The 23,609-nt window shown below is 32.2% G+C and overlaps 1 protein-coding gene across 2 annotated transcripts in view; it reads left to right on the top strand.

Moving 5' to 3' along the window:
* Positions 1-23,609, top strand: part of LOC145966046 (multicopper oxidase 3-like) — an 89,575-nt gene that overhangs the window by 5,708 nt on the left and 60,258 nt on the right. The window contains exons 1-2 of one of the 2 annotated variants that reach the window (XM_083089763.1): positions 14,491-14,687; positions 20,214-20,487. In XM_083089763.1, coding sequence (XP_082945889.1) covers positions 20,224-20,487 — 264 coding nt within the window. In that variant the 5' untranslated portion in view covers positions 14,491-14,687; positions 20,214-20,223. Of the gene's footprint in view, positions 1-14,490; positions 14,688-20,213; positions 20,488-23,609 lie in introns of those variants that run through there. The other variant, XM_083089762.1, reaches the window with a different exon arrangement.

The raw sequence follows: 23,609 nt of genomic DNA, 5'->3' as shown, positions 1-23,609 counted from the left end.
TATATATATATATATATATATATTTATCTTTAATTACATCAAATCGAAGTAAGTTATGAAAATTTGGCGTGTCCGGATCGTTTTTTTTACAAATAAATATATCCTCAATAAAATGTAAAATCTTAAATACTATGTAATTAAATTTAGTCTGTGTTTGATTATAAGTCGGATACGTCAAGCTTTCTTAACTTACTTCGATTTGAAGACTGTGCGATCTAAAATTTGCGTAAAATGTTTTTTTTTAAATTATGTATTGTACATTATATAAATAATGTGTCAAGAATTAAAGGATTTCTAATTCTCATTTAGAGTGTTGATTCTAAATAATTTAAAAATAAAGTTTCTCTGAATAAAATAAAATGCGTTTTAATTTCTTAGAGAGAATTTGTGTATAATATTTCTACAATGTAAGATTGATTTCATGGCAAATATTATTACAAATTTACAAATTGCTCACGAATTGCTTTCAAGTACTTGGCTAACTGTAATTATTGATTTTATATTTAGTTTTGATATTTTATTTTTTAGTATATTTTTAGGAAAATTACTTTTTTTGAGACTATTTTTTTAGGAAAATGATTTTTTAGTAAAAATGACTGTAAATTACTTTTAAGGACTTTTTTATTAGATTTTGTTGCATACAAAGTAGAATATTTTTTATGTACTTGACGTATTTATTTACCTTTTTAAGGTTTTTTTAGAGGGATACTTCTAATAAATCTCTCTTCTTATTATCAGAATAGTAAAGAACAATTATAATGAGCTGAAGAGTCATATGGCTCTTTATATTAAATCCATATTAATAAAAAAACATTAAACACATAAATAAAAAGCCAGACTTGGAAAGTAACGCATTACTTCCCATACAGAAAATAATTAGTATTAGATATCCATTGGATATTCTTCATTAGTCATTAAGGATATCCACGAATGTATAAAAAACAATTATTAGAGATGTTATAAATATCCAAATGTCCGCTAAGTCCGGGTCTCATAAATATCCACACCGAAAAAATTGTATTCTTGAAATGTATACTTTATAAGTCCTCTTAATAAATATTCTTAATAAATAAGAATATATTCTTAATGAATAAGAATATATTCTTAATTTGCGACTTCTACGCCGCAACTCGATTTTCGTGTGCGCGACATGTTTCTTCATTTGCCGCTACGCGGCGACACTACTCTTAATTTTTCTCGTATTCAATATTTATCATGAAATGTATATAAAGGACTTGTATTAACGTAAGATCTAAAGTATATTTCTTTCCCTTAGCAGTGGTGCGAAAGAGAGAACGCTGCTCACATACAGGTTCTCTGTGTGCATGTGAGCCGCATCCTCTTTCTGACATCACTGTTTATCAGTTTAATTTCAAGCTGAATTTAAAATAATTTATTTAATAATCTGGATTCCTTGTTGGGATTCAGAATATTAAACAGATTATTTGAAATTAGGCGGAAAGAAACTTTTAGACCAATAATTAAATTTATTTGACTTCAACAAAATTTATTAAATCCAAAGAAATATTTTTCTCTGTGTATTAAGAATATCTCTTTAGAAGATTTTCCTCTTAACTTAAGAGGATCCTCTTGGCGCCTATTTTAGTGGTATATATTCTAAAGATAAGTAGTATATTCTTAAGTTAAGAATACAATTTTTTCGGTGCATGTAAACCAATATCTACTGGATATCCATATAACATACAGAATACTTATGTAGATATATATGACATATATATATATATCAGGGTTGGGAAGTAACGCGTTACTTGTAACGCCGTTACCGTTATAGTTACCTTTTTTTGATAACGGACTGGTAACGGCGTTACATTTCTTTTTCTGTAACTGTAACGATAACGTAGTTACATTTTTTTAGTAACGATAACGAATTTAACAGTTACTTTTACTTTTCATATTTTGAAAATACTGATGACATCGTATTTCTGTCATATTCAATTTTTAGTCATCGACCGACATTCATATAAAATTCGATAATACTTCGGATGAAATTTATTGCTCTGAGAGATGTCTGTGAAGCTGGCACGACAATCTACGAATTTCAAAAAAATACTAAGAGTTCTGATAGCACTTTTCATAGTTCTACAGCTCCTGATAAAAATTAAAAAGAGTTCCGCATTTTTCATATTAAAAAATCGAAATCGAAAAAATGTCGTGCTAACTTCGCGAATTTAGCACGACACTCTTTCTTCTAAAGTACTAAAACGCGTTGAATATTATTATTTTGAGCAAGAATTCCCGATAGCTCTGCTATAGTTCAGCCTATATATGCAATTTCAGACCGATATTTCAATAATTAATAATTTTTTACGAATTTTTAATGTCCTCGACCAGCACGATACTTATTAGTAAAAATATGTCGTGCTGATGATTTTCCGTAGTTTTAACGGCAGTTCTGGACAGTTCTATAAAAGTTCTTTAGAAACATTTTTTACGCAGAGTTCCGACCATTTACTATTTTTTATACAATTTTTTACAATTACCCAGCACGACACTTTCCCTCTAAAGTACTAAAATGCGATGAAAATTACTATTTTTGACAACAGTTCTCGATAGTTCTGCTATAGTTCAGCCTATATATGCAATTTCAGATCGATATTCCAAAAATTAATAATTTTTAAACAATTTTTAATGTCCTCGATCAGCACGACACTTAGTGAAAATGCATCGTGCTAATGATTTTCCGTAGTTTTAACGACAGTTCTGGACAGTTCTATAAAAGTTCTATCCTTTAGAAACGTTTTTACGCAAAGTTCCGACCGATTACTATTTTTTAAATAATTATTTATAAAATAGTAAACGGATGGAACTCTGCGTAAAAATGTTTCTAAAGGATAGAACTTTTATAGAACTGTCCAGAATTGCCGTTAGAACTAGAGAAAATCATCAGCACGATACATTTTCACTAAGTGTCGTGCTGGTCAAGAACATTAAAAATTCATAAAAAATTATTAATTTTTGGAATATCCATCTAAAATTGCATATATAGGCTGAACTATAGCAGAACTATCGGGAACTCTTGCTAAAAATAATAATATTCAACGCGTTTTAGTACTTTAGAGGGAAGAATGTCGTGCTAGATTCGCAAAGTTAGCACGACATTTTTTCGATTTCGATTTTTTAATATAAGGAATGCGGAACACTTTTTAATTTTTATCAGGAACTGTAAAACTATGAAAAGCGCTATCATAACTCTTAGTATTTTTTTGAAATTCGTAGATTGTCGTGCTAGCTTCACAGACACCCCTGAGAGCGATTAATGATCATTGATCAATCACAGCTATTCCATTCTTCTGAGGAATGAATGTGATTGACTAGCTTTTAAGTTTGACGTAATATCGGACGAGAGCACAAAAAGAATGTAAATTTAGTTGTATTTATAAATTTAATGGAAATTAAAATTTTTTTATTTACCTGTGAAGTTACATGTTAAGTGCTTTAAAATCTATATCTCTTTAAATTTTTTACGGTTTTGTAAATTTAAAATAAAAAATTTGTTGCATTTATTAATATTTTAATAAAAAATATTACCAAAATAAATTTTTTATTTAATTCTATCTTGTTTTAACATTAAAAGTAACGGAAAAAGTAATAAATCGTTACTTTTGAAGTAACGGTAACTAGTTACTTTTAAAAATAAGTAACTAATAACGGTAACGAGTTACTTTTATAAAGTAACTTTCCCATCCTTGATATATATATATATATATATATATATATATATATATATATATATATATCATAATCAATATACAGGGTGTCAGGGAAATTTTCGCGGTTAGGAAGTAAGGAGGTAGATTGGCTCAAATTAAGAAGGAAGGACCTCTACTGTTTTGTGATATTCGCAATAATTAACGAAAAATTAAATAAAGAAGATCAGCCAATCTGCGTGAGTAAAAGCGCGTGGCGACGAGAGTCGTCCCACTGTAATCTTATACTAGGCGCACGGCGAAGCGGTGGGCGGATCGCTCTCCGAGACATGATAGTGGCGTGCGATATATCGCAATACCGCGCCGTAAAAAATGACTCGTCCTTTTAGTGGCGAGAAAATGATGCGCTATCATTTCCACATTACCTTGCGGTAGATAGCATGGTGCGCTTTTTTTATAGTGGTTTCCCCCATAAGCCTATTCCACTCTCAATTTAATGTGAAAATTGTTCAAAATGCCGTTACTGTACGCTGAATGTATCGTAAATGTAAAAAATTGATGATGACAGCACCTTCACAAAAATTGATCCGTGGTTGAAAATCCTTCGATAAAATGTGTTGCACACGTTGGTAATGATACGGGCATAATCCATTACACCCCTGGCGAAAATAAAATGTAAACCGAGCGTTAACAAAGCATGAATTGGAGAGTAAATCTAATGTAACGGAAAAGTGACGGAAGCGTAAACGAAGCTATTAAAAAGCGTAAATTGAAACATCGGAACGCGCGCGTAAAGAAAGCGGCTATTAAGTGTTAGAAAAGCGTTAACGGAGCGTCATCAAACTCTCCGACAAACGTGAACGAAATATCTTTCAAATGTAAACGGAGCGTCATCAAACTCCTTAAGGAACGTAAACGAAACATTATCGAACTCTCCGACAAACATGAATAACCCTGGCGAAAATAAATATCGGAGCGTAAGTCGAATGTAAGGAAAGAGTAACAGAAGTGTAAACGAAGCTTCTAGGAGGCGTAAATTGAAACAACGAAACGTAAATGAAGCGTTAACACTTCGTTTACGTTTCGTTGTTTCAATTTACGCCTCCTAGAAGTTTCGTTTACACTTCTGTTACTCTTTCCTTACATTCGACTTACGCTCCGATATTTATTTTCGCCAGGGTTATTCATGTTTGTCGGAGAGTTCGATAATGTTTCGTTTACGTTCCTTAAGGAGTTTGATGACACTCCGTTTACATTTGAAAGATATTTCGTTCACGTTTGTCGGAGAGTTTGATGACGCTCCGTTAACGCTTTTCTAACACTTAATAGCCGCTTTCTTTACGCGCGCGTTCCGATGTTTCAATTTACGCTTTTTAATAGCTTCGTTTACGCTTCCGTCACTTTTCCGTTACATTAGATTTACTCTCCAATTCATGCTTTGTTAACGCTCGGTTTACATTTTATTTTCGCCAGGGGTGTAATGGATTATGCCCGTATCATTACCAACGTGTGCAACACATTTTATCGAGGGATTTTCAACCACGGATCAATTTTTGTGGAGGTACTGTCATCATCAATTTTTTTACATTTACGATACATTCAGCGTACAGTAACGGCATTTTGAACAATTTTCACATTAAATTGAGAGTGGAATAGGCCTATGGGGGAAACCACTATAAAAAAAGCGCATCATGCTATCTACCGCAAGGTGGTGTGGAAATGATAGCGCATCATTTTCTCGCCACTAAAAGGACGGGTCATTTTTCGGCGCGGTATTGCGATATATCGCACGCCACCATCATGTCTCGGAGAGCGATCGGCCCACCGCTTCGCCGCGCGCCTAGCATAAGATTACAGTGGGACGACTCTCGTCGCCGCGCGTTTCTACTCACGCAGATTGGCCGATATTCTTTATTTAATTTTTCGTTAATTATTGCGAATATCACAAAACAGTAGAAGTCCTTCCTTCTTAATTTGAGCCAATCTACTTTAATTTTTTAAAATAATGATCTCTTTCATGACACCCTGTATATATTATGTTACAGTGAGACCGCATTCGCCGCTGCGCGCTTCTAGTCACGCGCATTGGCCGATCTTTTTTAATTAATATCTCGAATTTTACATGGTGCATTTCAAAATTGCAATGGTATATGACTTTTTAGTTTGGTTTACCGAGATCTACTCATTTTTTGGGGTTTTTTTTGGGCAGGTGATACGACGGACACCCTGTATTATATGTATATTGTGTACATATATATATATACTTATATATATATTGGGTTAAGATATCTTAAAAACTAAAGCCTTAATAAAAAGCCTAACGACATTTTCTGTTTTTCTTTTATAATGTCAATTGATTTAGTAAATCATATATACATTATACATATACAGGGTCTTCAAAAAGTCCCGGAACGCTAAAATATCTCGAAAACGATCAACTATAATGAAAAATATGCAAGGAACAAAGTTGTAGGACTAAATAAAATGTACCTAATGATGATAAGAATTTGACCTTGGATGAAGTACTTAAGGTCATATGAAGGTCGTTGATTTTTTTAAAGTGGAACCTCATTTTTTATTGCATATTCTTATAACTTATTTCAAGAGCTCTCCAAAACACTATAATAAAGTATTTTTTCATTGAGTACTTTCCGAGTTATGAGGCTTGAAATAATTTCTCAATTTTACATAAACCATAAAATATCTAGTAAAATATTCATTTTTCGATTATCTTACCTTAATACTTTTATGTACAAAATAATGAGAGGAATCAATTGGTGTAAAGAAAACACAAAATTGTTTCGAAAAATAAATGTAATTTGCAATTAACACACAGAGACCAAACTCTTTTTAACCAATTATATAATTATTTTTTTATCAATTATATTTATATTCTATATTTAAAAAGTATAATACAATATTTATTTTATCGACACAAAAAATTATATAAATAGGAAACAGATATTGCTATTTTCTATCTGTTAGTTAATGTCTGGGTAAAACTAATGAAAAAAAGAATAATTTTCGAAGCCTTGCTTATGAATGTAGAAAACGATAAATAAAATATATTTATTGTTATACAAGGTGTTTAATAATGAACCAACGATTGTGAGTGAGTAAGCGCAGTAAATTGAACAAAAAATCCTTTACCATTATGCAATTTTTGTAATAATTATTGAAATATTAAATAAAAGTGATCAGCAAATGAGCGCACATTTCTTGCTATGACTACGGGATGTGCTTTAAGCGTGTCAACAGCGTATATTGCACAAGTTACGAAAAGATAAGAGTCGTAGAATGCACGAACAAACTTTTCGTTGCCATGTGACACTCGTCACAAGAAAACACATTCCATAATTTAGGCATGCCAACGCGTGCCAATTTTTTAATTAATATTTCAATAATTATTGTAAAACTAGTAAAATGATAAAGGACTTTTCTGTTCTTATGTACTGCGCTCCTCACGAACGTTGGTTCAATCTTTATCAAACATACTGTATATGCTATAATTATACAGACTGTCCAATTTTAACTTACTTACATACCGTAATATCTCGAAAACAATGCATTTAAAAAAATGTTTCAAATAAAATTTGTAGAACTTGGAGGAGGAAAAAGATAAGGATATTAGTTTAGCCTTGTAGAAGGCTAAAAAAATATGAATTTGCAATGAGCAGATACATATTTTTTCTTAAGATCATGTGTTTTGTTTTCTTTAACACAAATTGATTTCTCTCATTATTCTATGTATAAAAATATTAAGGTAAGATAATCGAAAAATAAATATTTTACATTTTTTAATTTATGTAAAATTATATGTCAACTTAAAATATAAAAATTAATAAATATAAGACTCGAAATATAAAATTAAACAAAACAGTTATAATGGCAATACGAGTCGAGTGTCGATGTTATAACACATTTATTTATAATACAATCAAATAAATATTGATATTAAAGCATACAAAGAGAGGATAGCGAACGTTTCGACCCTATTTTTGGGTCATCTTCAGCGCGAAAGTATATAATAAAAGATAATATAATGAAAAAATATAATAACAAAGTGTATTATATCGGAGTCTGTTACAAAGGGTGCTGTCTAAAGCGATAATAAATGTCTCGGTATCTCCTTATCTTGACGATGCCTACGTAAAAACAAAGGACAAAAGTAAAATAAGTTAAATAAATAATGTAATTAATATGAACAAAGAAAGAAAAAGTACTAAATTAAACATGAAATTACGAGATTGAAATGTTAATTTATTAAAAATGATCTAAATATAAACTGAACATAAAGTCAAAGAAATAAAATAAATAAGTTATAAATAAGTTAAATAAATAATATGACTAATATGAACATAGAAAGAAAAAAGTACTAAGAATTAAACATGAAAATTACGAGATTGAAATTATTTTAATGTCAATTTATTAAAAATGATCTAAATAAACTGAACATATAGTCAAGAAATAAAAATTAAAAGGTTAAAAAGATAAGAAGTTAAAACTACGGAAATAAGACTTACTTCCAGGCATCGAAGATAATGACGCGCCGAGGAGACGAATAGAGACAACTTAACATCTGCGAAGACAAAGATCGACTCGTCTTTAACGGATAAATGTGACTTATATATAAACGGTAAAGAGAGTCAAATAATGTATAAATGTACACATACGCAAAGTCGCAGACCTATTTGTTATGATAGAAACTGTGTTAAATTTTTGGCAAGTTGTTGACAATATTTAAATAAATCTCTGGTAAACGTTCAGTATCCGTTTGCAAATTGAGACCATTTTTTTGCTTCTTGATATATAGCATTTCGGAGATTAATCTTTTACTCAAATATGGTTCTTGATCCAAAACCCGAACGCCATCCCAATCAAAAGTATGATCAAAACCAATCCTGTGATTCGTGATGACTGATTGAGAATTAGTGTTATGTCTAATGTGGCTGCGATGTTCGTTGATTCTGGTATGCAGTTGTCTGCAAGTTTGTCCAACGTAGGACGCATCGCAATCCATGCAGTTCAATTTGTATATGACGTTCAAAGAATTGGAGGTAGGAAGAGGATCCTTATGAGCCCTGATGAAGTTTTTCATTTTATTGATACTGTAATATGAGAGTCGAACATCCAAATCCTTAACGATATGTTTAAAACGCCCGGAGATTGAAGGAACGTATGGTATCGTGAAATAAGTAATGTGATCATTTGTGTTTATGACCTGGGTATTATTTACTAAGGAATATGGTTTGAAAAGGTGTTTCTTAAGGCGGTCAACACATGTGTGGAAAATAAAATTTAAAGGGTATCCATTGCTTAAAAGGATGTTGATAGCCAATTTAATATTCTTATAATGGAAAACAGGGTGAGACAAGCGGAAAACCTTGTCTATTAAACCAATTACTGTGCCTCTTTTTTGGTAGAGAGGATGTTGAGATAAGAAGTGTAGGTATCTACCGGAAAAGGTATCTTTACGGTACCAGTCAAAAATTATAAAATTATTGTCGGAAATTAAAGTCACATCTAAAAAGTTAATTTTATTGTCTACAGCAATTTCCATTGTGAATTGTAGACGAGGATGGAAAGAATTGAAAGTGTCCAGAGTATCTTTAAAAAAAGAAGGAGGAATGGCTAACAGAACATCATCAACATACCTTAAATAAAAGGGGGGAGTAAATTTTAAGGAAAGAAGTGCTTTGTTTTCCAAATCCTGCAACACTATGTCAGCTACAATAGGAGACAAGGGGGAGCCCATCGGCGTGCCAAAGGATTGCTTGTAAGTGATGTCGTTAAAGGTGAAAAAGGATGAATCTAACACAAACTTAACTGCTAAAAGGAATTCATTGCATGGTATGTCACAGTTTGACGAGATATTACTCCATCTGGAAGAAACGCTGTCAATAATCAGATCTGTTGGCACGTTGGTAAAAAGAGAAATTACATCCAGCGAAACTAATCTGAATTTGTTGTCGAGGTATGTATTAGACAGTTTTTTAACCACATCACAACTGTTGGAGACATGGCTGTGAGAAACCGGAAAACTCTTAATCATGATCTTATGTAAATATGTGGCTAAAAAGTACAAAGGACTGTTTATGGATGAAACAATTACTCTAAATGGACAGTTCGGTTTGTGGATTTTGGGTAAACCGTAAGCTCTCGGTAAAATACCATCACTGTACATAAAGTGACTTGTAAATGGAAGCTGAGATGAAATTCGACTTCCTCTATCTCGTTAAAATTTCACGTAAACTATTTGTTAACTTCTTGACAGGGCTTCTTCCAACCACCATGTACGTGTCAGTGTCCATCAAAAGATTTTCGACTTCTCTAACATATTTGTCTTTGTCTAAAGCAACTGTGACATTACCTTTGTCTGCACGAGTCAAAATTAGGTTTTTGTTGCTGTTAAGAAACTTTTTCGTAGCTAATGTAAGTCTATTCAGAGTCTCATCAAGTTCGTCTCTGTTAACTGAGTAAGAAGGTAAATTGTTGATAGTGTTCAACGATCGATTCCGAATAGCTGATTGACTGACCGCAGGAAGTTTTCTTATGTTATTTTCAAAACTCTTGATGAACTCCATTGTTAGCATGTCATTGTTCTGTGTAGGAAGACTGAAATTCTCGCCCAGCTGTAGCAAGGATTGTATATTCTTCGGGATGGTAATGGACGATAAATTAACAAACCATTTTTTGTTAATGTCACAAAGGGAATAGTGGTTGTTGATAAACGACCCAGAATCAACTTTGATCTCAATAATGTCATCGGAATAAAGGGGCGGTTCCGGAGGTTTAAAGGAGAACTTCATATTATTTAGGTTTCCAAAATTCCCAGACGTAGAAGAAAAACTACAAAAATAATGTATGGAATCTAACTTTTGGAGAAAGGCATTACGCCTAGATCGTAGAGAGGCAAATTTCTTGTTGAGTCTCTCTCGTTGGTTACAAAAAAAGGAAAACAATGATCCCGCTTGTTTAGAAAAGAAAAAATTGCAAACGGACACAGGAACGCGAGAATACATAGCCTTAGAGATTTTATAAATCTGAGTGCGCGCGAATCCAGATAAAGAAAAAAAGTCATTAATTTCAATACGCAATAGTTTTTTTGTAAACGCATGTTTGAAGAGTTTAAATTTATTAACAGATCTAGGATGTGTGAAATTTTTAAACGTCTTAAAGCAGTTATCTATGTGTGGCGGAGTGACATTATACATAATACAATTACGCAAAAACTCAATCTTGACCTTACAGTTAATAATTAATTTCTGATATTTAATCCATTTCTAAAGGACAAGACCGCTTCATCACCAAATGTAAATTTAATACTATTGAAGAACGAGTAGGAACGCATTATTACAGCCAGCGTTTAAATTACAAAAATTAATAAATATAAGACTCGAAATATAAAATTAAACAAAACAGTTATAATGGCAATACGAGTCGAGTGTCGATGTTATAACACATTTATTTATAATACAATTAAATAAATATTGATATTAAAGCATACAAAGAGAGGATAGCGAACGTTTCGACCCTATTTTTGGGTCATCTTCAGCGCGAAAGTATATAATAAAAGATAATATAATGAAAAAATATAATAACAAAGTGTATTATATCGGAGTCTGTTACAAAGGGTGCTGTCTAAAGCGATAATAAATGTCTCGGTATCTCATTATCTTGACGATGCCTACGTAAAAACAAAGGACAAAAGTAAAATAAGTTAAATAAATAATGTAATTAATATGAACAAAGAAAGAAAAAGTACTAAATTAAACATGAAATTACGAGATTGAAATGTTAATTTATTAAAAATGATCTAAATATAAACTGAACATAAAGTCAAAGAAATAAAATAAATAAGTTATAAATAAGTTAAATAAATAATATGACTAATATGAACATAGAAAGAAAAAAGTACTAAGAATTAAACATGAAAATTACGAGATTGAAATTATTTTAATGTCAATTTATTAAAAATGATCTAAATAAACTGAACATATAGTCAAGAAATAAAAATTAAAAGGTTAAAAAGATAAGAAGTTAAAACTACGGAAATAAGACTTACTTCCAGGCATCGAAGATAATGACGCGCCGAGGAGACGAATAGAGACAACTTAACATCTGCGAAGACAAAGATCGACTCGTCTTTAACGGATAAATGTGACTTATATATAAACGGTAAAGAGAGTCAAATAATGTATAAATGTACACATACGCAAAGTCGCAGACCTATTTGTTATGATAGAAACTGTGTTAAATTTTTGGCAAGTTGTTGACAATATTTAAATAAATCTCTGGTAAACGTTCAATATCCGTTTGCAAATTGAGACCATTTTTTTGTCTCTTGATATATAGCATTTCGGAGATCAATCTTTTACTCAAATATGGTTCTCGATCCAAAACCTGAACGCCATCCCAATCAAAAGTATGATCAAAACCAACCCTGTGATTCGTGATGACTGATTGAGAATTAGTGTTATGTCTAATGTGGCTGCGATGTTCGTTGATTCTGGTATGCAGTTGTCTGCAAGTTTGTCCAACGTAGGACGCATCGCAATCCATGCAGTTCAATTTGTATATGACGTTCAAAGAATTGGAGGTAGGAAGAGGATCCTTATGAGCCCTGATGAAGTTTTTCATTTTATTGATACTGTAATATGAGAGTCGAACATCCAAATCCTTAACGATATGTTTAAAACGCCCGGAGATTGAAGGAAAAAATTAAATAAAAGATATTTTATGAGATACTTTAAAATATAAAGTATCTCATAAAATATCTCGTATTTAATTTTTTATTATCTTATCTTTATAACTTTTTACGCGGAATATTGTGAAGAATCGATTATATAGATAAATTAAGGTAGTTATTTATTTATAAAACTTAGGTTAACTTTAGTACCTATATTCAAGATTAAACTAATATCCTTATTTTTTTTCCGCCTCCAAATCATACAACTTTTATTTGAAACATTTTTTTGTTTATGAATTATTATGCCTAAGTTAAAATGAGACATCCTGCATATATATTTCTTAGCTTTAAAATAATATTTAAAAATTATATAATTAACAGTAAGTAAGATTATAAAAATGTTTATTTTTTAAATTTATTTCAGTGCATGTGACTTTTGTGAACAACCACTAAATAATTCAGGAATTACTTCATCATGCGAGTGTGTTAAAGGTGATGGATTTGAAAAAACAATATTTTCCATTAATCGTATGATTCCAAGTCCAAGTATCCAGGTATTCAACAAATTTAAACGTAGTATTTACATAATATATAATATATACATTGTATGTATAACATAACATTTTTATAAAAACTTTAATAATATTAATCATCATATCTTAGATATGTTTTGTATTTAAATATCTCTTATATATATATATATATATATATATATATATATATATATATATATATATATATATATATAACAATATTTTTCAAAAGTACCTTTATTATAATTTAATATTTTTAATGTTAAAATCGAATAAGAATGATGTAGTGCTAACTTAAACATCTTAATTAGATATTTATTTTTTGTTGATCTAATATTCCTTAAATACTTTTTTCAAAATATTTTCTTTTTTTTAAACATGATGTACCTAATTTAACCAATCACACTTGTTGCGATAATATTGACTTATGACGAACAATTACAATACATCTAGTTAAAGAGTTATATAAATAAATGTTAAAAAGATTAAAAAGTTAAAAGTTTTAAAGTATTTTGTTCAATAACTTTTAAATGTCATGATAAATATCATGATAAATATTAAAAACACATCTGATATTTTTATTTTGATCCCCAAAATTGTTTATATAAAATTCGTTGTTAAGTGAATTTATAAGAAGAAAATTGCATATTAATATTTAATTATAATACTTAATAATAATATTTAATAACAAATGATTAGTAATTGCATATTAATAATTTATCAATAATAATCTTTAACTCTTTTTTTATATAAAAAGACAGATTTTCATATATTCTAAAGTTGTTTATTATTACAACACTGATCTTAATAATTTAAAATAAGATTAAAAAGTTCTATACAATAAGAAATACTCATTGAAAAAAATAATTGATAATGTAACATTGCACAAATATTATTATATACAATCATATAGCAATACTTTATTCTTTATTTAACAATTAATTGAATTCCTATAAAGAATTAAAATAAAAATTTTAATATAGTTAAATCCAGACAATTTTATCTTGGATATCTTTTTGGTATCCTTTTAATATTATATTGTACATGTACATTATTGTATTTTTATTAATATTATATGAGAAAGTAGCACATTTGTCAACTTGTGTTATTATTAACGTTTCTTGAACGTTTTTGAGATCGAGATCATTCCGCATTCGATCACAAAATTATTTCTCTCATATCATTTTATGTATTCCAAACATGAGATTCTCATTAAACATATTTTGTATATTTATACATTGTATTCATAATTAAAATTTTATTATTAATATTTTATTATTAGATTATTAAGAATTAGATTATTAAGAAAACATTTATGTTTTCAAATCCCATATTAAATTATATACTTTTTCAATAATCACTATGATATATTAAGAAATTAGAGAAATATTAAAATATATGAATGTATATACAAAGTGTCAGGAAATTTTTCGCAGTCCCGAAGTGTGAAGGTAAATTGGCTCAAATTAAGAAGGAAGGTCTTCTACTGTTTTGCGATATTTGCAATAATTAACGAAAAATTAATTAAAGAAGATCGGCCAATGCGCGTGGCTAGAAGTGCGTGGCGGTGAAGGCGGTCTCACTGTGACATAATGGCGGCGCGCGGCGAAGCGGTGATTGGGGAGGGGAAGAGCCTTCGCCGCGCGCCTACACACTCATCGTACAAAACGTACAAAACGATGCTGAAGGTCTTGAAGCGAGTATACATTGGCATGGAATATTTCAAAATGGGTATCAATATTTTGATGGTGTACCATTTGTAACGCAATGTCCAATTTTGTCATCTAATACCTTCAGGTATATAATAAATATAATTCAATATTAATTTTGTAATATTAATTTTAAATATTCTTCTTTTTATTTTATATAATTTAAGAGATTAATCACATGATATTCGTTTATAGACTTCTCTAAGGTCATTTCGAAACGAAAATTATAATAAAAATATAAAATATTGAGGTTAAGGCTATAATAATAAGTGATAAATGTTTAAAATTAATTAAAATCTGGTCAATCATCAAATTGTTCAAAGTCCGCGTATTCAAAAACAATGTACCATACAAGTATAGTACAAAAATATTTTCAGGTATTAGTTCTTTTATCAATATTGAAAAAATATTGTATAGAATGTTATTAGTATTTTGATACTTAAGCTTTGGCTTACAATTATAATTAATCCTTCGAATTATAAATAATAATAATAATAATAAAATAGTAAAAGTAGTAATAATAATAATAATAATAATGATAATGATAATAATAATAATAATAATAATAAATAATAAATAATAAATAATAATAATAATAATAAATAATAATAATAAATTTTATGAGATATTTATCTCGAACACATGTGATGCGCCTCAAATTGTCAAAATTATATGAAATTGTTATAAAAGTTATGTCATGTACAAATAACATTTTTTCGTACATTAAGATGTACAAATCAATATAAATTATGAATTATTTCATTATTAAATTGTTTATTTATTTATTATTTATTTTTTGATGCTGTTATATTTTATTATGTATTATTTTTTACTGTCAAGTTGTTTTGTATATTTTTACTATATGTTACTTGTATACAATGCATTTCATGTGACAGTTTGGACAATTTGATATGTATATGATTTTAACGTTAACATCTCATAAAATTTATATGTTGCTATTATTCATAATATTCATGATAAATCATAACTAATTGTAAAACCGTAATTGTAATTTAAAAACCATAATTTCAAAAACATTGTGTAATGTACCATACATGAATATGCAAACTTAGGATAATTTATGACTTTGTGTGCGTGCGCGCGCGCGCGCGCGCGCGTGTGTGTGAAAGTTATCTGTACAATAGAGACAAAAGGATTCTGTCCCTTTGACATTCCTATGATATAATTAATGTCTTTAAACTTTCTCTGCTATAAGTATATGTACACGCACTGACAGGAATGGTGTCCCAATATGCTTGTGTGACGCTCATTGACGTCACACTCACACAAGCGAAGCGCGCATGTACGCGGGCCGCGAGAGAAAAAGTGGGGGTAGAGTAGTGGGGGGCATTCCGATGTTGCGTCCTTCGCGCATGGCACAAGAGCGAAACAGAAAGCATTATAAGATGTGATACCGAGTTAGAGGTGTCCGATAGCCGTCTCTCTCGCTCGATGTTCGAACGAGAGAGTGCGAGCGAGACAGCTATATACCGCGCAGGACACCGCGCTATTTCTATACGTGTCTCTTGCGCTCTAGTATCGATATGCGTACTTTTCTTTTCTTTCTTTAAGAAATGCCGCTTAATCGCGTGCACTAAAGATCGGCATTCATGCTATTAAATTAAATAATAATTAAATTATATAAAAAGATAAAATTTAATGAAGTAATAAATTTTTGGCTACGTGCGCGCTTCGCGTATGACGTCGGCCGTCCACACATACATACCAGGACACCATTCCTGCCGGTGCGTGTACACGGTATGCTTGTGTGACGCTCACTGACGTCACACTCACACAAGCAAAGCGCGCATGTACGCGGACCGGGCAGCAAGAGAGAAAGTGGGGGTAGAGTAGTGGGGGGCATTCCAATGTTGCGTCCTTCGCTCACGGCACAAGAGCGAGAGAGAAAACACTATAAGACGTGATACCGAGTTAGAGGTATCCGATAGCCGTCTCTCTCGCTCGACGCTTGAACGAGAGAGGGCGAGCGAGACAGCTATATACCGCGGGACATCGCGCTATTTCTATACGTGTCTCTTACGCTCTAGTATCGATATGCGTACTTTTCTTTTCTTTCTGCAAGAAATGCGGCTTAACCGCGTGCACTAAAGGTCGGCATTCATTTCTATTAAATTAAATAATAATTAAATTATATAAAAAGATAAAATTTAATGAATAAATTCTTGGCTCGCGTACGTGCGCGCTTCGCGTGTGTTTGTATGACATCGATCGTCTACACATACATACTGGGACACCATTCCTGCCGGTGCGTATACATGTATGTATGTTTATTTTTTTTAATAATAGATTCCCAAAATGCTTATCGTCTGATAGTAAATCAGTCTAAAATACACATAAAATATTTGTGCCATGCTCACAAGAAAGTTACCCGAGATCTTAGAATTTTCTTTCATAAGTTTTTATTGTAGCGAAAATGTTGAGATATAAAAAATTGGGTAATTATTTACTTATACGGACCACTTCCCGATTTCAATAATTCTCACATATGTTATCAAGATCATCACTCTGAGTAATGTTGTGAAGGTTTTAGTCGGCGGTCATTGTTTATTAAAAAGTTATAAACAAAAAATGTCTAATGAATAATATGTAATTTTATGACACCGTATATAAACTATGTTGTCGTTTGACATTGTTTACCTTTCTCAAATTGAAATCAGATAGTGGAACAATGATGGAACTTCTATGTTTTTGATATTTCTTATGATTTCTTTGAAAATATTTAAGAAAAGGTGAGTTAGTACAAGACAGATTGTTGTACAGTTAACATGAAGTTTTACGAGTTTCTCGCTTTAACAACAAAATGTGATGAGTTATTAAATTATTTATGCGCGAAAAATGTTACATTTGTAACTTTCTATGCAAAGTGAAGTGTATCCCGCATCACAAACACGGGGAGCGCCTTATTTGACCACGTTAATATTGACCACGATGATATTGACCACGATGATATTGACCACGTTGATATTGACCATGTTGATATTGACCACAGTCCCGATTGACCACAGTCCCGATTGACCACAGTCCCGATTGACCACAGTCCCGATTGACCACAGTCCCGATTGACCACCGTGATATTGACCATCGTGATATTGACCACGATGATATCGACCACGTTGCGATTGTCCACCTTACCTACCGGCGAGGTGGTTGCGGGAGGGGGGCAGAAGGCCCCCCTTGCACCCCCCGCGTGTGTGTGTGTGGTCAATATCACCGTGGTCAATATCACGGTGGTCAATATCACGGTGGTCAATATCGCGGTGGTCAATATCACCGTGGTCAATCGGGACTGTGGTCAATCGGGACTGTGGTCAATCGCACCGTGGTCAATATCAACGTGGTCAATTTTAACGTGGTCAAACGGGTCCCACTCCAAACACGGGTTGGGTTAGGTTATATCTTCTGAAAGTCGAGCCTCCCCCAAGGAGGCGGAACACACTGTCCACGCATGTACTTTCCAAGATGAAACAAAATTCACTTAATCTTGACCTCCCGTGTAGAAAAAGTAATAAGGTTTTAAAAAGGACCTGATTAATATGCTTTAAAATTAACTGGGCCCTACTAGGTATAGAACGCTTGGACCCTACATGGCTTGTAACAAATGGCGCTTTAGGGCCTGATAGGGAAATATTATCAGGACCCTATATGGAAACACTATCAGAACCTCATAAGAAAATTTTATATTGTCCGCAATTGATATTCATTTCTGCATGGATATTTATTCTGTCTTCTACGATACATGAGAATTCATCATAAAGAAAAATTAACCGTCTGCGGTTAATTTTCGGAGCTCTAGGGCTTCTCTCGCAAAAAATAGAAGAGATGCGGCTATAACAGTCTTCGAGCTAATGCGCTTTTTGACCGATAAACCGTGACTCGCGAGACCTGTGCCGCGGCTTTATATACTCTCTTAGATGGATTCTACTTTCGCGTTAGGCCTTTCGCCACCTAACGGCGATAATGTATATGTATATCTATGTATCTAAAAATTTTTTTATTTTGTATAATGAAAAGTATGAAATAAATAAGATATTTTTAATAGAAATTCTTTGTTTATTAGTGTTATTATTAGTGCAATATTATTAACTTCTTTTGAGTTTTTTATAAATTGGTACTACATGAATTCTTCATTTTAAAAATGCGGCACAGTTAAAAAATCCTTACAAGATCCTTCTTAGTTATTTTTATTAAAGCCTGAGTTTCAAAATTAATTAATAAAATAATTTAATAAAACCTTAAATTAAACTGTAAATTAAACATCGGATAACTATTAGTTTTTTTAATTATATGTCCTTAGTAATATTTAATAAGGCCTCATATTGATGATGATAGGATGTCCTTTTCTATGGCATCCTTACATTATCCTTATCAGGGCCAATAGTTTCATGTACTAGCCCTAATAATTTTCTACACGGGCTCTATTAACCCCTTCGCCTACAATATCGTGTAAGACTCGTGGTAAGAAAATCGGGCCAAACATAAGAACCACGGGTGAGGGTCGTGGTACGTTGATCGAGCCAAACGTAAACAACACGTGTCAGGCTCGTGGTTTGTAGATCGGGCCAAACGTAAACAATACGGGTCAGGCTATTGGTTAATTGTCGCTAATGTCTTTCTGTCTCAGTTACGTGTTATTCTTGGCAATATTCGCACGTTTAAATATATTTTCTTAAAAATATTGGAAGAAATGTGTGCGATTGGCACAACTTCGAGCGCTCGGCCGAACCGTTAAATGGCTCGACGCGTGACCGACCTTGCTGTTGATTGTGGCACGCGCCGTCGGAACTTAAATCGTAGGGCAAGGGGTTAAGAGTAAATTTTGCTTCATCTTAGGAAGTACATGCATAGGTACAGTATATTCCGCCTTCCTGCGGGGGCTTCACTTTCAGAAGATATAACCTAACCCAACCTGTGTTTGTGATGCGGAATACACTTCACTTTGCATAGAAAGTTACAAATCTATGTGAAATTATGCAACAATTGACTTTTCTTTCGATAAATGTATTAATGAACTTATGAAACTTCTTCTGTTTATATCTTTTTAATAAACAATGACCGCCGACTAAAACCTTCACAACATTACTCAGAGTGATGATTTTGATAACATATGTGAGAATTATTGAAATCGGGAGGTGGTCCGTATAAGTAAATAATTACCTTTAAATAATAATAATCAGGAGAACGGCCAAAGCGGTGGGCGGAGCTTACTCATCAACGTAACGCTGGAGTGCTGCGCGCCGCTATCATGTTTTAGAAAGCGCTCCACCCGCCGCTTCCCCGCGCGCCTAGTATCAAGTTACAGTGGGACGGTCTTTTTCGCCGTGCGCTTCTAGTTACGCGCATTGGTCGATCTTTTTTAATTAATATCTCGAAATTTTAAAATCTCGTGATTTTTTTGCAAAATAATATAAGATTTTTTAGTTCAGTTTATCGAAATCTATTTATGGTTTTTCTTTGTTACACATTACCGGAAACATCCTGCAGTGTTAATTCTGAACAAAATTTTAAATTGTAAATTAAAATTACAAAATTTCATCTCCTTTCTTAGGCTTTTTTAAAAATATTCTTCAGTATTATTTTTGAAATTTTTTTCTAGGTATCAATTTATGGTAAAAAATTCAGGTACACATTTCTATCATTCACATATATCGGTGCATATGATAGATGGACAGTACGGATCTCTTATCGTACGTGATCGGCCACAATTAAATCCTCATTACGAATCGTACGATGAGGATCGTCTGGAACATGTGATTTTTATTAGCGACTGGATGCATGAATTATCGTTAGAACGCTATCCTGGTCGTTATAGAAAAAATCGTAACCAAATTCCGGACAATTTTTTAATCAATGGCAGGGGAAATTGGACGGTAAGAAAAATTTCAGTTCGTTGGAAACATGGTAAGATAACAGTTTGAAAATTTGAGAGAATTATAATATACTGCTCAACAAAATCATCGCATAGGTAACTTCATATCAAAATTTCGCACAGGTCCTAATACGCAAAGCTGTGCCAAAAATTATCGTATTTCAATACGATAATTAACTTTTTTTTCTAGAATAAAGCCTCTACTTTAAAAAGTTGGCTAGATTTTTAATTTATCTTTCCCCCTTTCACCATCTTTTCAAAAGTAAAGATGTGTTTTGTATCCAAAAAATTACATAGTTTTATGCATTCTTCGGGATGGAATCAATTATTCTCGTACATTTTTTGATAATTATCGTAAAATATGAACTTTTCTTTATTAATTAAAAGAAATGAAGTTAGTACGACTTTTCTTCGCGAAGTAGTAGCGTTAAAATGTCCATTTACATTTTAAAATGTATATTTTTGTTCAACAATCGACAACATTTGCATTACCCGGTGCTCACCGAGGAAGTTGCTAATCGGATTTGGCGTATATGTGTATGTGCATGCGTGTGCGTGTGTGCGCGTGCGTGTATGTCACGGTAGAAATAACCCCGTAAGCAAAATGTTAGCAGTATGTCGGCAGACTGGTAACAGATTTAATCAAAGTATATCAGCAGACTGACATCAACTGCGTCCTCATTCAGCTTATATTCTGCTGACAGAGCCTGCTCACAGAATCTGACAGCAGATTGGTAGCAGAAATCCAGCAGGATCTGTTAACATGACTTGACGCTCGATTGGCGGCAAAAACCGAGCAGAATCTGTAAACATAATCTGACAACAGATTGTCGGCAGAAATCGAGCAGGATCTGCGCACGCAATCTGATGGCAAATTGACAGCAGAAACCGAACAAGATTTGGGCTTACTTATATTAATGTTGTATAAATGCAATAAAATTGATTATTACAAGTGCTAAATAAGAGTATTATCGGTGAGTTATCGATTAATTACAATTTTTTCTGATATGACATAATGTATAATAATATATGTTATATCGTAATTATTCTCACATAACGAAGGACTAGTTCAATTTAATTAAATTAATAATAAAGTAAATGATAAAAGTAAATGTAACTTGTAAAACTGGAGATGTAATTTATTTAGAATTAAATTCTTGCTTTATGCTTCAAATAGGCAGTAAATGAATAATTTACCATTTATCCTATTGATTCCAATCAGTTTAATATTCTGAATCTCATCTGTTTGTATCAGATGTCAGAAATTAAAGTGATAGAAATAGTTACTATATTTTTGATCTTTTATTAATAATCGCGACTTTATATATATTTTTGACAGAGATTTGATTGCGAGAAAGTATATCACATAGCGGTAAACGAAGGAACTATCGAATCATGCAAACCCTGTTCTGCTTCTGCCGTCAATCTGCTATCAGATATTGTGTGCGCAAATCCTGCTCGGTTTCTACAGGCAATCTGACATCAAATTTCGCCGCACAGATCCTGTTCCGTTTCTGCCATCAATCTGCCGTCAGTTACATCAGCAGGCTCTACTCGGGTTCTGCTGACAATTTGATATCAAATTTCATTGCGCAGATCCTGCTCGATTTTTGATACCAATCTGCTGTCAAAATTGCGCCGCACAGATCCTGTTCAGTTTCTGCCATCAATGTGCCGTTAATTATATCAACAAGTTCTGCTCGGTTTCTGTTGATAATCTGTTGTTCAGTTATGTGAACAGATTTTGTTATATTTCTGTTGACATTCTGCCGACATCACATGATATATCAGAACCTGCATCAATTCTGTAATCTTTCTGTCGACAAAAATTTGTAACAGATTACCTGATAAGATCTGCTTTAGCAGACTTGGCTATTGGGGAAAGCACTCCCGGAATATTTAGTGATTCCAAACTCCTCAGCAAAGTGTCACCAGATTGGCAGCAGATTCGATCAGAATCCCACAGCAGAGCCATAGCCATCTGTATTCGCATTGAGCTTGTGTTCTGGCGACAGAGTCTGTAAAACATAACTTGACAACAAATTGTTGGCAGAAACCGAGCAGAATCTGCGCACGCAATCTGATGGCAAATTTATAGCAGAAATTGAACAAAATTTGCGCTTACTTAGATTAAAGTTATATAAATGCAATAAAATTGATTATTACAGGTGTTGCAAATAAGAGTATCGGCGAGTTATCGGTTAATTACAATTTTCTTCTTTTAGGTGTATAACTAAGTTCTCGCCGTTTTCTTATTTGAAAAATGCATTTATTTCAATAAGAAAATAAATTAATATATTAATCAAAATATAATCCATTGTTTTTATGACTTTTTCCCATCTTTTTTGCAAAAGTTGGATTACGCGACGATAGAATGACTTGTTTTTTGGAGCAATCCATTGTTCGACGCATTTTTGGACTTCTTCGTAATTGGAGAAGTGTGTATCGGCGAGCGCGTGTTGCATTGATCGGAAAAGGTAATAATCCGATGGGGCCAAATCTGGAGAATAGGCTGGTGCGGGAGAACTTCGCATTCAAGCTCCAATAGTGTTTCTTTTACGATTCTTGCAACATCAGATCGCGCGTTGTCAAAGAATCACTTGCAAAAGAATCACTTTATGTCGATCACTGGCCTTTTTCACATCAATTCATCATTCAATCAGTATAATTGTTGTTGGTAGCGGTCAGCCGTGACTGTTTCAGAAATCAATTAATGAGTTTCAGCTACAGTTTTATTTAAATCAAAGTAGTGAAGAAGTACATGTCGAAAAAACAACTTATCTCGTTTCATTTTAAATCAATTCAAAAAATATCTCTTTCACAAAAAATGAATCTTTGCACACTCAATTTTATCTAATAAATGCCTAACTTCACTACATTTGCAGCTAGAGCCATCTAATTATTAGCGGCGGGAACTTAGTTATACTCCTAATAATATGACATATAATGTAACATATATGTTATATCGTAACTATATCATAAGTTAAATCTTACATAGCGAAGGACTAGTTTAATTTAATTAAATTAATAATAAAGTAAATGGTAAAAGTAATTAAATTTAACTTATAAAACTTGAGATATAATTTATTTAGAATTAAATTCTTGCTTTATGCTTCAAATAGA

The sequence above is a fragment of the Camponotus vicinus genome, unplaced genomic scaffold (genome assembly GCF_025532165.1).
Source record: "Camponotus vicinus isolate PSW18456_S1 unplaced genomic scaffold, iyCamVici1.0 SCAF_2, whole genome shotgun sequence".
NCBI lineage: Eukaryota > Metazoa > Arthropoda > Insecta > Hymenoptera > Formicidae > Camponotus > Camponotus vicinus.
Note: the sequence above shows the minus strand (reverse complement) of the source record. Positions and strands in the feature narration are given on the sequence as shown.